Below are 17,639 nucleotides of genomic sequence, written 5' to 3'. Positions count from 1 at the left end.
TAAAAAATAATATGCTGAAGAAACTGTTATTCTTACTGAACCTAAATAAAGCCTCTCCTAACCCTGTGAGGTAGGAATCTTCTAATTCTTCCCCCCTCTTCGATAAAGCACGCTCCCCGGTGTGGCAAAAGAAAGAAAACCTTTTCTCCACCAGTGAGTCACCATTCCTCGAGAATGAAGAAATATCTTTCAAAAATTTTATTGAGATTCATAAGCATACTTTTTAAAAACCTTTTTTTCTACAAGGTGTTCATCCTCTACGTATTTTCTTTCAAGGATGTTTTCTAGTTGGCTGTTTGCCTTCACTGATGTATTTTTGATATACTTAAGTATTACTTTTTAGGCAGGCAAATCGCTACTATACAGTGCGTCCATCATCTTGTCTGAAAAATCGTATTGTCCCCTTTCCAATAGTAATAAAACTTCTTATTTCTCTTTCTCTGAGTGCACAGCCTAGAATATCCAGAACAGAATTAAGTGACGATGAGGACTACAAGGCTAGGCACGTGGCCTGTGAAGACGGAAGTCCCAAGTTGAAAGCCCAGTTTGGCCTCTTAGCAACTGTGCAATGGTCAATTATTCCGCCTCCCTGAGCTTCAGGTTCCTCATCTGTGAAACAGGGTCAGTAACTATTTCATGGGCTTGTTATGAAGGGTAAATTAGTTAATCTATATAAAACCTCTTTGAACAGTGCCTAGAATTTAGAATTGCTCAAATGTCAGCTCATTATGACAAACTTGTCTAGATTTTGTTGGTACAACTTCTAGTATTTTTATATCATGAGTGATGTTGGTAATCTGGATATTCTTTATAGTGTTAAAAGGAGGTATTAATTTGGGTTTACTAAGAGTTTTGTTTTTAAACCAGGAACCAGCGTTGAATTTCAATAAATGGCTAAGTGATTACTTGGCCACCACTAAAAATTTAGGTTCTATTTTTACCCACTGAAATAACCTATTCTGATAGGTTTTCTGGTAGGAAATGATCCTGTTATTACACTGGTAAATTAGACTGCTCCACATACACTTGCTGTGTGACTAGCCTTTGTTTTGGTTTCAAAGTTTCTATGCATATAATGAATTAGGACTCTTTAAGTTTTCCATCTTCTCCCTTACTCTGGGACAGTTTATATATTTTGGAAATAATTAATTCTCCTAAGCACTCAAGGAGAAATAGACTATTATTATTTCCATAAGTTCATCTCAAATGGAAACCCCCCGGGGTAATGTCCTTCGTGGAGAGAGTAATATTTTGACAAGTTTTCAATTCCTTCCCTGGTTACTGGTTTATTGAGGCTTCCCACTTCTTCCTTACTCTATTTGGATAACTTGTATTTTTTTTTTTTACAACACTGTACAATTCATTGGGATTTTAAAATGTCTTAGTAATGGAGCTATTAAAAAATCCCTCTGAATATGTTACCCACTGAATTTTAAGAAGGATAATAAAAAGGACGCAACATTACCTCTACGCTAACATCACCTTTACATGGGTCAGAAAAGGGGTCATGGCCCCCAGGAGGAAGCTCTCATTATAGACATTAATGTTCAGGGAACAATGCTGCGTGCTTTTGAGTTTTGATTTGGGATATTTCCGTTCTCTTCTAAATCTTGTCTACAGATCAATCTTTTTAAAAAGATTTTATTTATTTATTTGACAGAGAGAGAGAGAGAGACAGCGAGAGAGGGAACACAACACTTCCCTGGGAGAAGGAGAAGCAGGCCTCCCTCCAAGCAGGGAGCCTGATGCGGGGCTGGATGCCAGGACCCTGGGATCATGACCTGACCCGAAGGCAGACGCTTAACGACTGAGCCACTCAGGCGCCCCCTATAGATCAATTATTATATAGAAAAGGGCATGAGTAGATACACAAGACCGAGGAGCGAACGTCAGCCTAGACCTCAGTGCCCTTCCATTATCAACAATGCAACAATAGATGGGGCTACTAGAAGGCAGAGTAATAGCACCGGTGCAAGTTGCGATAAAGATTTTATGTTGTCACTTTTAACCAAGTTTATTTATCTGACTTGTCAACCGTAAATATTTGCTTGACTTACTTTTTTTTTTAAATTAACATATAATGTATTATTTGTTTCAGGGGTACAGGTCTGTGATTCATCAGTCTTACACAATTCACAGTGCTCACCATAGCACATACCCTCCCCAGTGTCCATCACCCAGCCACCCCATCCCTCCCACCACCCTCCACTCCAACAACCCTCAGTTTGTTTCCTGAGATTAAGAGTCTCTTATGCTTTGTCTTCCTCTCTGGTTTCATCTTGTTTCATTTTGATATGACTTTTGGAATGGAGCTCTGGAAATAAGTCAAGACTCATTAAAAAGTAAAACTCAAGCAAAAACTTAACTAGACACTGATTTATCTTTCTTTGAGTGATGAGACATTTCTGAGATGCTTAGCTGGTTGATTTTACTCTCGTTCTCATGAAAAGCTCTGCTACTGAGCCCTCAGATCTCCTGCCTGAGTTAAGGACAGAGTGCTGGGAGAATGAGTAGAATGGGCAGCTATGGGTCAATGCTAAAGATTCCTTTTAGAAAGTTACAAGCATGTAGTGCAGAACTCATTATACTTTATATAGACTAATCAAAATCTACTGACCATATTCTGCAGAACGGGCAGCATTAGTCCCCCCTGTGGTATGTCTATCAATGATCGCTAAGTAGCTAAAACTGACCTGCTTTGAGAAATAAAAGGGAAGAAGCTCTTCCAGGCATTCAGGAACCTTTATCCACTGAGGCTTACCTCTCTACGTCTGGAGGCCCAACAACTTTGTTTGATCTTCCAAACCACAGCAGCCACCAGGAGCAAAGAGAGGAAACAACTGTGAGAAAGGAAAGTACTGAGTTATTATCCCAGCCCCCAGAATCAGCACTGTCACCCACGCCCCAGGCCAAGCACCTTTCTCATGACTCATCGCAACCATATCCCGGTTCACAGGAAGGGAGCGTGAGAAGACTCTGATAAGCTGAGCTTCCTGACTGTACTGTCCCCAAAGGCACTGGGAGACAGCTCCGACCTGCCATCGGGCCGTTCATCGGAATGGCCCCTCGTGGCTTATCCCAAAGAAAAACAAATCTAGGATAATAATAACGAATGACAAGCATGCTATTTAATTGACTTAGCAAACTTTTACTGATAAAGTCTAAAAAAAATGAGAAAAGTTAGTTATTAAAGTAACAACCAGCTTTTCATATGGAAGAGGTAGACCCGAGAGGAAATAAACGTATATATGATAATATATATTCCATTATATATATATGTATACATATATATATATTTTAAAGACTTTATTTATTTACTTGACAGACAGAGACAGTGAGAGAGGGAACACAAGCAAGGGGAGTTGGAGAGGGAGAATCAGGTTTCCCATGAGCAGGGAGCCTGATGCGGGGTTCGATCCCAGGACCCTGGGATCATGACCTGAGCCGAAGGCAGACAGTTAACAACGGAGCCACCCAGGCACCCCTATATTCAATTATATTTTTATAAAATAAATTCATATAATTTTTATAAAATCAAATGATCAACCTCAAACCAAACAACTTTCTTAAAAGTATTAGCAGAGAATAACTCCCACTGGTCTTGTAACTGCAAATGCTTTCAACATTCTCTCATCTGTAAACCAGGTGTGAATGGTTGGAAAAGCTACCCTGACAGCAGAGAGAATGACTGACGTCTGTTGCCTGCAGACACAGGGCATTTGCAGCGCCCGTCGGCTTCCAGAAAGGCAGCCCAAGTGCACCCAAGTGCTGGCGGGAGGCAGGCCCTCAGGCTGGCTGGAGAGGGCACTCTGAGGTGTGCGGATGACTGAACTTCCGCCCTCTCAAGGCTCCCACAGCCCACCGCTGCCCCGACATGAACGGGGGAAAGACATCTCCACTGAATTCCCTGACTAAAGAGAAAGGGCTTGCCAGGGTCATCACTCAGGGGAGAGCCTTCAGTTCCTGTCTTGTTGGGCCTCTCAGCTGTCCTGACTCTCCTGTGTCCTTCTGCCTCCCTGACGGCCTCCATTTTCCTTTTAATCAATACTTTGAGACAGGTCCTGTTCTAGGCCCATAAAATACACTGAGGAACTGGACAAAAGACCACTGTTTTCATGGAGCTGACATTCCATCAGGTGGAGATAAAAAGTAAACAAAATAAACAAGCAAATTACAGAGCAAGTTAGAAGGTAGTAAATGCTACAGAAATAAAAAGATGGTAAGGAAAAGGGGGTTCAGGAGTGCCACTAGAACTCTAAAGCAGAATGGTCAGAGTGGGTGAGCATTACTTCTGGAGAAGGTGACATCTGAGCAAGGCTTGGAGGAGGCGTGGGAGATGGTTCGGCGATGTCTACAGAAACACGCCCGGGGAATGGGCTCAGCTGGGCACAGCCAGAGGCAAGGAGGGACCTCAGGAGGCCAGCATGGCTGGAGTGGGGGGAGTGGGGTCACAGGAAAAGGCAGAGAGGTAAGCAGCAGACCATGGAAGGCCTGCAGGTACGATAAGGGTATTGGATTTTACTGAAAGAGATGAGGAGCTAACTTAGGTATTTGAGCAGAGAAGTATCATGATTTCACTTATGCTGAGGAGACCTTTTAGGGTAGCAATGGCAGGAACAGGAGGACCACTAGTCTAGGAGAGATGATGTGGTTCAAGTCAGGGTGGTGGTAGCAGGGGTGTGAAAAGCACTTTGGAATCTGGACATAATTTTAAGGTTGAGACCACAGAATTTCCTGATGTGCTGGAGGTAGGGTATGGAACAGAGAAGTCAGGGATTTTTGCCCTGAGGAACTTGCCATCAACCTTGAGAGGGAAAGCTCTGGATGGAGTGGGTACAAGACAGCACACAGTATGAGACACGCTGAATTCTGAGCTATCTACCTAACCACCAAAGGGAGACGTCGTAGGCAGATATATGAGCCTGGAGGCCGGGTGCCAGGTCTGGCTTGGAGGTGGCATTTGGGAGTCATACGTATTCACAGTTAACTCTTGAACAATGTGAGGGTTAGGGGTGCTGACCCTCTGCACAGTCGAAAATCCACGTATAACTTTTGACTCCCCCAGAACTTACCTACTAATAGTCTACTGTTGACAGGAAACCTTACTGATAATATAAACAGTTGATTAACTCATATTTTGTATGTTATATGTATTATATGCTATATTCTCACAATAAAGTAAGGTAGAGAAAAGAAAATGTTATTAAGAAAATTATAAAGTGGTGCCTGGGTGGCACAATCAGTTAAGTGTCTGACTCTTGGTTTCAGCGCAGGTTGTGATCTCAGGGTGGTGAGATCGAGCCCCGAGTCAGGCTCTGAGCGCAGCACTAAGTCTGCTTGAGATTCTCTCTCTCTCTGCCCCTCCTGCTTGTGCTCTCTCTCAGATAAATAAATAAATCTTAAAAAAAACAAAAGGGAAAATCATAAGGAAAAGAAATTACATTTATGGTACTGTATTTATTGAAAAAAATCCACGTAGAAGTGGACCTGCCAGAAAACCTATGTTGTTAAGGGTCAACAGTGTCTTGTATTTGAAGTAATAAATCTGGGTGAGGTCACCCAGAGAGTGAATACAAATACAGAAGAATGTCCTGGGGGGCACACCCCACCACTGAGAAGCTGGGGAGAACAGGAAGAAGCAGTAAAGGAGTCTGAGAAGAGTAATCTGTCTTCCTTGGTTTCCACTCATAATCTTGCTTGTTGTTATTTTTATTCTAATAGAAACACAAGGAGGCAGCAAATCCACATGGAAGGGCAAGGAGGGAATGCGAACAGCTTCTAAGTCGGTCAAGACGCTACTGATGCAGTTGAGTTACAGGGCTGTCGTCAGAGGCGAGCACCTTGGTGCCACTCAGAGCCCTCTCCTGGGACTACCCTCAATCCAGAGGTATAAAACAGTGCAGCTCAGAAGGTCTGTGTCCCCTCCCTCGGCCTACGTGGGGCTTCCATCTTCAATGCAGACTTCTTAAAAACACCAACAACCTAGTTCCTTTCACAGGTTCCAGCTTTTCTAAGAAGTGACATAAACATGGGCGCCTGGGTGGCTCAGTTGGTTAAGCGACTGCCTTCGGCTCAGGTCATGATCCTGGAGTCCCGGGATCGAGTCCCGCATCGGGCTCCCCGCTCGGCGGGGAGTCTGCTTCTCCCTCTGACCCTCTTCCCTCTCGTGCTTTCTCTCTCTCAAATAAATAAATAAAATCTTAAAAAAAAGATAAAGAACCAGAGGAAGAGATTTAAAAAAAAAAAAAAAAAGAAGTGACATAAACATATACTAACACACAGTGATTGTCCCTCAAAGCTGATTATGTGTATGATTTTTCCTAGGCTAATACAACAACAAAGAACATTCAAGTTATTTCAAAAAAGGTGGCACTCACTGATTTACCTCCCTTTTCTTCCTACCACTAATTTGGGTACAGGTAGTGCTGCAACTCAGTGTTCACCCTACTGCAGTCCCTCTTGTCAACTGTTTTCTAGATTTTTCTATGTAAATGTAATTTAAAGAAACATTAAATCATGAAAATTTTCAAACATACACACAAGTAGAGGGAATGATCTACTGAATTCCTATGTCCATTACTTAGCCTTGACAAGTATTAACATTTTGCCACTGTCATTCAAAGATCAAGAAGTGTATTCCTCTCTTTCAAAACTAAGACACTAGCTCCAGGCTAAGGGTCTCTCACTTCCTGTCAGCTCTGTACCCGAAGAGAAAACAAGAATCCTTTCACCTTTTGGTTCTAAACCTGTTCCTCCTTTCAAAGGCTTGTACTTTCCTGAGACTACTCTCAAAAAATCCATGCCTTGATTCTAAGTTTTTCTTTCTACCTTTTGTCTATGTCTTTTTTTTTTAAAGATTTTATTTATTTATTTGACAGGGAGAGAGACAGCGAGAGAGGGAACACAAGCAGGGGGAGTGGGAGAGGGAGAAGCAGGCTTCCCGCGGAGCAGAGAGCCCGGCCCAGGACCCTGGGATCATGACCTGAGCCGAAGGCAGTCGCTTAACCGACTGAGCCACCCAGGCGCCCCTTGTCTATGTCTTTTGAAAACTCACAATTTGTGTGAGAGCTCAATGTTTGGGACATCTGTTTCTCACCAGCTTAACTGTAATTGTGCAGTTAGAATGGTATTTTTGAGAGTGTCCTGAACTTCCCCTCCAGAGGGCAAGAAGATTAATTAATGGTTACCGTTTCCTGCTCTCACAAACCTGGCTTTTCTAAAACTATGTTTATGTATTTTCTTGGCCTGGCCTTGAACACAGAGATACCACTACCTCTTCCCAAGTTGCTGTGATTTGCACTTCACCATTCTGGTCAGAATTAGATCCAGAGTGGCAGGAACCCATAATCACGTCTATCTTCTGGAATATGAAATGGACTTGTCAAAATGTCTGCTGTCGGTGTGGCAAGGGTCTAGCAGAAGTTCAAGTAATTAATTTTGAAAAGAACATTATATCTCGCCTATAACAGAAATTCCCATTACATGCCCTCCTTTTGGCCAGGTGGCGTGATATCACCTATTTCTCCTTTTTATTCTCACTCAGACGTTGCCCTCCAAGGCATCTGTGATCTCAGCCACAAAGACGTCCACAGAGTGTTAGTCCCTCTCACTACTACCAGTTGTCCTAGCCACTCTAGCGCATCACTCCCAGATACAAAGCCCTTTCACATACATGACCTCATCTGATTCTCACAGCAAGCAAGCGAGTGGGTCTTATTTCCCTCTTTGTGCACAAGGCTCCTACTGGAGTCTAGAGTAGCATCTCGTTAAGACACAAAGAGGCCTTAATGGATTTGTCAGAGTCTAGAGTTTCCTTCACTATGCCTGAGTCTGGAAGTTCTCTTTCTAACTCACCTCACACTGATTTTCTCACTTGAAACACTGAGTGCCCTGCCCCCTACCACCCCACTCTAATTCTCTTTTCTGTGTTATCTGAGCTATTCTTCAGAGTGCTGCTTAGCATTGTCTGGATACCTTTCTTCTCCCCTTAGTTTTACTTAGATCCTTTGGGACCTGGTTAACTTGCTTGGGGAAAATATTTTGTTCCTCATGCTCATAAAAAGGACTCTTTTCTCAGTTAAAAGATCATCATCATTCTTAGTTCCTAAACAAAATTCGGGGCGGGGGCGGGGGGGAAGCTCTGGATTCTTTTCCAAAGGTTCCACCTTCAAAAGGAAGAAGTGACAAAAACACCAGTTGTCCTTGTTTACTACACAAGATTCCATGCTCCCAGTCAATTCTGATGGTGCCATTGAGTCTTCCACCAGTCAGCAGAAGGGACTACTCCTCACAGGGCTGGTGCTGGCAGCAGGGGCATCTCATTCTGTATGCATGTTCCAAGAATATACAGAACACCTGCTAAGTGGAGCTACCAAATTAGCATGCACCCTCTACATCCCCGTGAAAGTGTGCCATCAACTAGCACCACTAACTCTTCCCACAGAGGCTGGTGCCTCCTGTTCCTCAAGACTCAGCCCTTCTCCTGAAGGTCTAGTTTACTTTCCACATATATATGCACATGACTGTGTGCTAGGTGCTGTAGGTCTGTGTGTGTGTCTATAGGGATGCCCCAAAGAGACTGTACTGAAAGTTCTGTACTCTAAGCTTCAAGAGAGCAGGCTCTCTTGAAGCTTAGAGTCCAACTGCGGGCACAGATAGGAACCAAGGAAAAAACTGTGAGAAGCACCTTGATGAAAACTAATATGGTTCTCTGGGAGAGAACAAGGGAAAACCAGTTAGTTTGGGGTTTCTGGGATGAAATCTTGGAGGAAGTGACACTGGGCCAAGGATGAAGGATGAGTGTGGTATAATTAAAAAAAAAAAAGTTTGGTCTTTGTCCCGAGTTCCTGGTACAGAGCTCCTAAAATTCTTAAAATTTCATGAGTGATAGGAGTGTCCCCCTCCCCACTTTTTTACACAAATGTTCACAACAGCTTTATTTATAATAGCCAAAACTGGAAACAGCCCAAATGTCCATCTCCATCAAGAAGTGAAGAAATAAATTGTGGTTGATCTTTACATAGAATATCACTCAGTATTAAAAAGGAATGAGTGATTAAAAAATTTATATCCTTAATAGTTTTTTGTACAAAGTGATTTTATATAAAATTTATATTAAAATTTATATAATTTAAAAAATGACAGGGTCTCTGAGTCTGAATGAGCCTTTTTTTTTTTAATAACAGATTTATTGAGATGCAATTCAGGAGTGTCCTTTGTGTGCTAATGGATGACTCATGGGAGGGAGGGACCTAAATAGCTTCAGGAAGGAGGCTGGTCACCAGAAAAACCAATCACATGATTAGAGAGTTAGAATGTTCAGAACCCTGCCCCATCCCCCAACCTGAGGGGAGGGGAGAGGGCTGCAGATTGAGTACATTAGTCACGCCTATGTAATGAAACCTTGAAAGAAACAAGGAACCGAGAGGTTTGAGGGAGCATCTGGGTTGAACACATCCATGTGCTGGGAGGGTGGTACACCTGGAGAGTGTCGAAGCTCTGTGCTCTCCACCTACACCCACACCCTGCCTTATGCACCTGTTCCATTTGGCTGTTCCTGAGTTATATATATATTTTTTTTTTAATTGAAGATTTTATTTATTTATTTGACAGAGAGAGACACAGCAAGAGAGGGAACACAAGCAGGGGGAGAGGGAGAAGCAGGCTTCCTCCCGAGCAGGGAGCCCGATGCGGGGCTCGATCCCAGGACCCTGGGATCATGACCTGAGCCGAAGGCAGGCCACTTAACGACTGAGCTACCCAGGCGCCCCTGAGTTATAGTCTTTATAATAAAACTGTAATTTTAAGTATTGTGCTTTTCTGAGTTCTGTGAGTCATTCTGGCAAACTCTCAAAGCTGAGGAGGGTCACGGGAACCCTCAAATTTGTAGCTGGCCAGGCGGAAGTGTGGGTAGCCTGGGGACCCGCTCGTGGTTGACATCTGAAGTGGGGGCAGCCACATCAGGCGGAGCCCTTAACCTGTGGGGTCTGTGCCAACTCCAGGTAGCATCAGAACTAAACTGAACTGGAAGACAACCAGTTGGTGTCAGAGAATTGGATGTTGTTTGGAAAAAACAATCAAAGAGTAGAAGTATACAGATGAAGGGTAAGGAAAAGAAAGAAGGAAAGCATTTTCCAGAAAAAACGATAAGCGTGTGTAAATGGGAAAGAGCCTGGTGCTTTTGAGAAGAGAGGTCATGCGGTGGAAATGCAGAGGAGTAGCATAAGATGAATATGGAGGAGTGAGCAAAGGTCAGTTCACCTTGGTTTTCATTTTAGAGACAATGAAAAGCCACTGAGTATGAGATAAGGGAACAGATGCAGATGAATTCATTTTCAAGGTCTCTTCTGGACTTTATGTGAATCATAGAGGGGCTCTGACTGCTGGGGTGAGGTGGGGGGGGTGCCTGCTGTGTGGGAGAGAAGTGGCAGGGTGACGCTGCAGTCAGTGATGTGGGGAAACCTGGTGAGGAAGGACTGAAGAAGAGTTCGCTTCTGCGCGTATCGTGCTGCAGATGTGATGGCAGAGTTCAACCAGGAATACAGAATGAGAAGATGACCAGGGTCGAGCTCTGGAAGAACATCAACAGCGAGAGACTGACCAGAAAAGTTCAACAGAAGAGTGGCCTCGGGGCAGTCTGGAGTCAGAGAAGGCCAGAAGGGGGTCAGTGATGGGTGGTCAGTTGCTTGATACTGCTGAGAATCCAAAAAATGAGAACTGAAAAAGTATCTGTTGGATTTGGCAATAGAGATGTTCTTGCTGCCCGCCACACACAAAACAATTCAGGTGGGGTGTGGGGGATGGAAGTCAGATTCGAGAGGGCTGAAAGGCAAAAAGGTCTCCAACACAAGGATATTTAGGGTAGTGAAAATACTCGGTATGATATTACGATGCTGGATTCATGTCATTATATATTTGTCCAAACCACAGAATATACACCACCAAGAGTGAACCCTCCCTCAGGTCAACTCTGGACTTCGGATGATTACGATGTTCAATGCAGGCTCATCCTTTGTAGAAAACGTACAATTCTGGGGAGCGATGTTGATAACGGGAGGCTGTGCATGTGTGAGGGCAGGGGCTGTATGGGAAATCTCTGTACCTTCCTCTCAATTTTGTTGCAAACCTAAAACTGCTTTAAACAAAGCTTTCTAAAAATTTAAACAAACAAAATGAAACAAAATAAAACCAAACGTGCTCCAAGCCCACAGTCAATGGACACAAGGAGGGAAGGGAACTGCCAGAGTGATTAAGGGGAGCCAAAGTGGTCACACCGGACAGCTTTGTCCCGCTTCTCGGTCTGTGCTGAGCAATGGCAGACAGCAGCTAAGGCAGTGAGCCCTGGGCCAGGGGCCAGGGAGGCCAGACAGGATGGCGGCTCTCTCATTCAGAAGACAAACAGTACAGCCCGCCCAGTAGCTCCCTCTGCCCCTACCCGACACTCACTGGAGGCTGTGACACACAGAAACAGCGTCCACACACAGGCAAGCGGCAACGTTCAAACCAACACTGTGAAAGACTGGAATCAAACAACAAGACCCAAACATCCGAGGCGAGTTAGTAATAAGAGCACAAAATAAGACTTTAAAATAAAATAAAATGAAATATTAATTAATCTCACAAAGGAATAGGAGAGGAAACTGCATTCATAAAATGGACACAGGTTATAAGGAAAAACATACTAGAAATAAAATGCAAACATTAAAATAAAAAAAAAAATCTTATCAGATGGGCTCAACAAAGGAAACAGGCCCAACTTTGGATTAAATTAATGAGCTGGAAAATACTGCTGCGGAGCTCATCTACAACACAGAACAAAAGGAAAATGAAAGAATAGGTGGGTTCAATTAAGAAATATAAAGGTCAGATCCAGAATCTCCTTCACTAATCGAACAGAGAATTCCAGAATTCAAGCAAAAGAACAGAAGGAGAGGAAACAAGCAAAGAGACAGAAGACAATGTTGCAAAGCTCAAGACTCCAGTCTTCAGACTGAACCCCTCCCCTCACCCCCCAGGATCAATTTCTTTCTCAGGTCCTTTTTGAATTACTCCTACAGTCCTGCACAACAACAACATCCAACAAAGGGGAAGACACAGAAGATGGTGCAAGAAAAAAAAAGGTAAAACTTATAAAAATTGTTCCTATATAATGTAAAGGAATCACAATCTAGAATTTAAATCCCAGATAACCGCTACGTTGGAGGCCACTGGACAGCTGTGGGGGAATGACTTAGAGCCTTAAAGCAGCCAGCTCTTGTAGGAAGTGGAGTCATGAAGCTGCCAGGAGCTGAGGCCACGGTCCCATCCCCTAGGCGGTTACATGATCTTTCCCATCTGACCTCCTATGCTTTAGCTTGCATGTGGATGGATGTAACATGGCCCCAGGCCCTGAATTCACACAACTTTCGGCTAACGCCGGGTTTCTCAATGCCAAATGAACATAAGAATCACTAGAGGGGGCGCCTGAGTGGCTCAGTCAGTTGAGTGTCTGCCTTTGGCTCAGATCACGATCTCAGGGTCCTGGGATCAAGCGCCTTGTCAGGCTCTCTGCTCAGTGGGGAGTCTGCTTCTCCCTCTCCTGCCTCTGTGCTCTCTCTCTCTCAAATAAATAAATAAATCTTTAAAAAAAAAAAAAGAATCATTAGAGAGCCTTTAAAATATCACAAGGATCAGGTCCCCTAGGAGACCAATGAAATGGGCATCTCCGGGGCCTGGGGCCTGGGCTGCTCTTGCTTCTTTTTAAGCTTCCCAGGAAGTTCGACGGAACAGCCAGGGCTGCGGGACATGAGGTAACCGTTTCAGGCTCTCAAACCCAATTTAAAACTTGTAGGAGAGGCTTATAACGGGGCCTGTTCATCTTTGCATGTCAAACTGTAGGTTCATCTATGTCTGAGCTGACTGCTGAATAACTGCATTAAAGGATTAAGTGCTATAATAAGAACATGCGTAGGGCAGAGTTCCAAAAGGGATGGACTTTGGAGTGAATATGTCAGAGGAAGACTTCATGGAGTAGGCAATTGGGTTGGGTTGTGAAGGGGTACGACTCTGACAGGTCAGTGGGATTGGGTCAGTATCTTTGGGGCAAACGCAGAGGAGAACCAGGTTAGTCCACCACCCCTCCAGGCCCTGCAGCTCACGTGGGCAACAAGGAAGGACATGACGGCTATCTTGGGGGGGGGGGGCTCATAATCTGGTGGGAGTCACAGGGCAAAGATTCATGAAATACTGAATCTGCAAGAATACATGCAGATTGCAATATGATGCTTTGGCCCCACTCTGGGAGAACCGTGGAGGGCGGTTCATGTCAATGACTCCTGGCTGCCCAGCACTAAGCAGAATAAAAAACTGCTGGAGGGGTGGGAAGAGATCTTGGGATTTTAATTTTTTTTTCTGTGGTAACATGAGAGAGGACAGTTTCCTTTTGGAATCTAGACTTTTGTGGAATGAAGAGATTTTTCTTGGGAATGGGAAGTCATTTCGTGAAAGTGCCAGCACTCCATGTTGCTGGCATTGCCTCATTTGGGACAGAGGTTCTGTGATGCCCACTCAGCTCCAATGAGCTACGCTGAGCATTCTATGAAGAAAGGAAAGACAAAGTGAGTTCCTGCCCTAGTGGATGGTGTGGCCTTGGAGTTGAAGTAATTAATATCTTGACCTAATTCACTGACAAGTTTCTGCAGGATATAGTAAAGCTATACCCAAAGAGATTCCAGATAGACATAGGAACACCTAAACATGAAAAGACAACAGGGAAAATACCCATGAAGAAAACAGGGAGGGACTGAGAGACCTGCTTGGTGGAAAATACCATAAATGGGGGTCGAAGACAAACAAGTGAACACACACACCTGTTAATAGTTGCAAAACAAAACAAAGTCCTAAATTTCAGCAAGAAAAAGGCAAATATCCCAAAAGAAATATGAACAAAAGGATAGCGACCGGTAATTCAAAACAAGAACTGTAAGAGATCAGTAATCATAATTAAAGAAATCCAAATTTAGGATACCAGTGATACCTCCCAGACTGACAAAATGAAAAATAATGACAATTTCTCAGATTACTGAGAACTAATAAGAGAAACAGGCAGAAATAATAAGAGAAATTATATTTATTCCTGCTGTAGGAGTATAAATTCATGCAACTGTTCTGAGAGGCCATGGCAGTGTTTTGCATTTTGATATAGCAATTATAGGACAAAAAAAAAAACTATCCCAGAGAGATCATCATAGAAAAATGTTAAGGCATATATAACAAAAATTGAGGACAATCTAAGAGTCAGTCAAAAGAGGAATGGTTAAATAAAATATGGTACTCATACTATGAAAAAAAGCTGTTTAAAAATGAAGTGAATCTCCACATGGGAAAAGTTAACCACAGAACAAAAACAAGTTCTAGGACAACATGTGAGGAGGGAACCCATTTTATAAACCAAAGAATCAGAAAAACCATAACTTGCGTGCAGTGTATATACACAGAGAAAAAACTGTGGAAACACAAATACCAAAATATTAACACTGGTAATTTCTAAATAGTAGGATTAGGGGAAGTTTGAGTTTTAGTTTTTACATTGAAGTTTTACTATGAACATAAACTACTTCTGGTACTTTATAATAAGAGAATTATCTTTTTTTTTTTTAAGATTTTATTTATTTATTTGACAGAGAGAGACAGCGAGAGAGGGAACACAAGCAGGGGGAGTGGGAGAGGGAGAAGCAGGCTTCCCGCTGAGCAGGGAGCCCGATGTGGGGCTCGATCCCAGGACCCTGGGACCACGACCTGAGCCAAAGGCAGACGCTTAACCAACTGAGCCACTCAGGCGCCCCAAGAGAATTATCTTTATGCTGATTTTCTACTTTAAAAAGTCTGAATGAGGACTTACTATTTTGTTTTCAAATACGTGGGACTAATTTAGCATTTTTTTTCCTAAATTTTATTTATTTATTTGACAGAGAGAGAGCACAAGTAGGCAGAGCGGCAGGCAGAGGGAGAGGGAGAAGCAGGCCTCCCACTGAGCAGAGGGCCCGATGTGGGGCTCAATCCCAGGACCCTGGGATCATGACCTGAGCCGAAGGCAGACGCCCAAAGACTGAGCCACCCAGGCACCCCTAGCATTATTTCATGATATCTTTTTATGTTGTCCCTACAAAATTTTCCCTTTACTTTATCTAAGCATTGTTGTTCAACAGAAATTTAATGTGAGCCATATATGTAATTTTAAAAGTTCTAGTAGCCACATTAAAAAAGAAACAGGTGAAATTAATTTTAATAAGTTTTATTTAACCCAAGATTGCCAAATTGTTTGAACATGTGACCAATATAAAAAGATCTTACGTTCTAATATTCTACTAAGTCTTCAAAATCCAGTGTATATTTTATACGTACATCTCAATGTGAACACAATTTTTATCAGAAACTATTTGATCTGTATTTAAATTTCATAAAATTCACATTTGAAAAAGCAGATTCACATATCCAGGTTGTTCTAAACACACAAGTTCTCTGGTAACTGAATCAAGTAGTTTTAAAATTTATATTTAAATTAGTTTTAAATTATATTTAAATTAGTTAAATTAGATAAAGTGAAAAATTCAGTTTCTTGGTCATACTAGCTACATTTCAAGTGCTCACGAGCTACATGTGACTAGTGGCTATTAAGTCTATACTGATCTTTTAGCTTCTTGTTTATAACTGTCTACTTTTTATTTCTATTTAGTATTTCATCACTTCAAACAAATCTGAGACTTTTAAACTTATATCTGTTTCCTTGGTTATGTACATATTCCACTGGTTAATCTGATTTTGTGCCAGTGCCACACTGATCACTGTAGCTTGACAAAGTGTTTACTGTCTGTGAGGGCCAGCCGATGATCTCCCCACCCTCTCCATTTTTTCTTGGTAATTCTTTCTTGATCTTGTTATCCTGTAATTTCGAACAATCTTATTACTGAAGTAACACAAACATGTAAATTTCATTTTTGTTAGTGAAATCTAGAAATGCAATTGATTTTTTCCCCTAGAAACACTGAATGCTTTTATCAGATTTTCTCTCCCTTCAAGACTGGAGGGATGCAACAGTTACTTCTTGGTGGAGATGTCATCATCATCCAGAAACTAAAGGCTACAGTTTACAGCAGGCAGAAATGGGCCCATCAGGATGTGGCTGAATCTTGACACGAGGCCATCTGCTCCCCGGCATCACTCAGGAAGGGATTTCTTTCATGGTTGAAAGGGGAGGGCACCTAATGGCTCACTATGGGAAATACAATTAATTAATGTGGTTTTCATGCCACTATCTGCCTTTACCAGTAAGAGCTGCAAAAGATATATGCCTCCGAATGACAAAGAATTTTTTAATATTGCCCTTGTGTCTAGCAACTTTGCTGAATTCACCTGTCAATTCTAATATTTTTCCTGCAGATTCTTTTGAATTCCTAGAAATACAATCATATTGTATGATGATTTTCTTCTTTTCCAATTCTTATGTATTTTATTTTTCTTGTCTTAACTGTATTGGCTAGAACCTTTGTCACAATGTTGAATGAAGTGACTGATAGAATCTTTTTTTTTTTCTTTTTAAGTAGGCTCCATGCCCCATGTGGGGCTTCAACTCACCACCTTGAGATCAAGAGTCGCACGCTCCACTGACGGAGCCAGCCAGGCGCCCCTGACAGAATCTTTGTCTTGTTCCCAAACTCAAAGGGAAAGTTTGTAACATTTTACCATTAAGAATGTGGTTTGCTGTTGGCTTTATATATTGGTCCTTTATCAGATTTAAAGAAGTTTCTTTCTATCCCGAGTTTCCTAGGAGCTTTTTAATGAATGATATCAAATTTCATCAAAGGCTTTTCCTCACTGATTAAGATGATCACATTATTCTCTTGTTATGCAATTAATGTTAATTACACAGACTGATTTTCTGATGATAAATCAACTTTGCAATTCCTGGAATGAACCCAACTGGGTCATGATCTAGTTGCCTTTTTACATTACTGGTGGATTTTTGCTTCTCCATTCATGAATGAGACTGGCTTGTAAATTCCATTCTCATAATATTCTTGTCAGGTTGTGCTAAGTTCATAAAATGAACTTGGATGTATTTCTTTGTTTTTTGTTCTCTAGAAGATTTGGTTACTAATGATATTATCTTTCTTAAAGGTTATAAGTTACCAATGAAGCCGCCTGGGCCTAGAGTTATCTTTGTGGGAAAATTTTAAGTTATGTATTGTTTTTAAACAGATACAGGGCTATTCAATATTCACATTCCTATTCTTTATCAGTTTCCATAAGCAGTATATATTCTTTGTTTTTCTAATTGTCCATTCCATCTGTTCCACTTTTAAATTTATTTGCAGAAAGTTGCTCATAAAATATTCTTATGGAGGAAAAAATTGTCTACAGGATTTGGAGTAATGCCTCCTTTTACATTTCTGATATTATTTATACCTTCTCTCTTTTTTCCTTGGTCAATCTTGCCAGGGTTTACCAATATTATTCTTATTCTTTTGGAAGATCCAACTTTGTGGTTCTTTTAATCCTCTCTACTGTACTTCCTCCCCTATATGATTAATTTTACTCTATTTATATTGCTTCCTTCTACTTTCTTTAGCTTTAATTGATAGTTCTTTTTTCTGACTTACTGA

General features: G+C 42.0%; 1 protein-coding gene across 5 annotated transcripts in view; it reads right to left on the bottom strand.

Annotated features, from left to right (window-relative positions):
* ATRN (attractin) overlaps positions 1-17,639 on the bottom strand; it is a 158,195-nt gene that overhangs the window by 13,391 nt on the left and 127,165 nt on the right. For 3 of the 5 annotated variants that reach the window (XM_025875936.2, XM_025875937.2, XM_025875941.2), the window contains one exon: positions 2,762-2,840. In XM_025875936.2, coding sequence (XP_025731721.1) covers positions 2,762-2,840 — 79 coding nt within the window. Of the gene's footprint in view, positions 1-2,761; positions 2,841-15,120; positions 16,250-17,639 lie in introns of those variants that run through there. The other 2 variants (XM_025875939.2, XM_025875938.2) reach the window with 2 other exon arrangements.

The sequence above is a fragment of the Callorhinus ursinus genome, unplaced genomic scaffold, assembly GCF_003265705.2.
Source record: "Callorhinus ursinus isolate GAN/ISIS: 27379988/994484 unplaced genomic scaffold, GSC_fseal_2.0 scaffold29, whole genome shotgun sequence".
NCBI classification, from domain to species: domain Eukaryota; kingdom Metazoa; phylum Chordata; class Mammalia; order Carnivora; family Otariidae; genus Callorhinus; species Callorhinus ursinus.
This window is presented reverse-complemented; position numbering and strand designations above follow the sequence as displayed.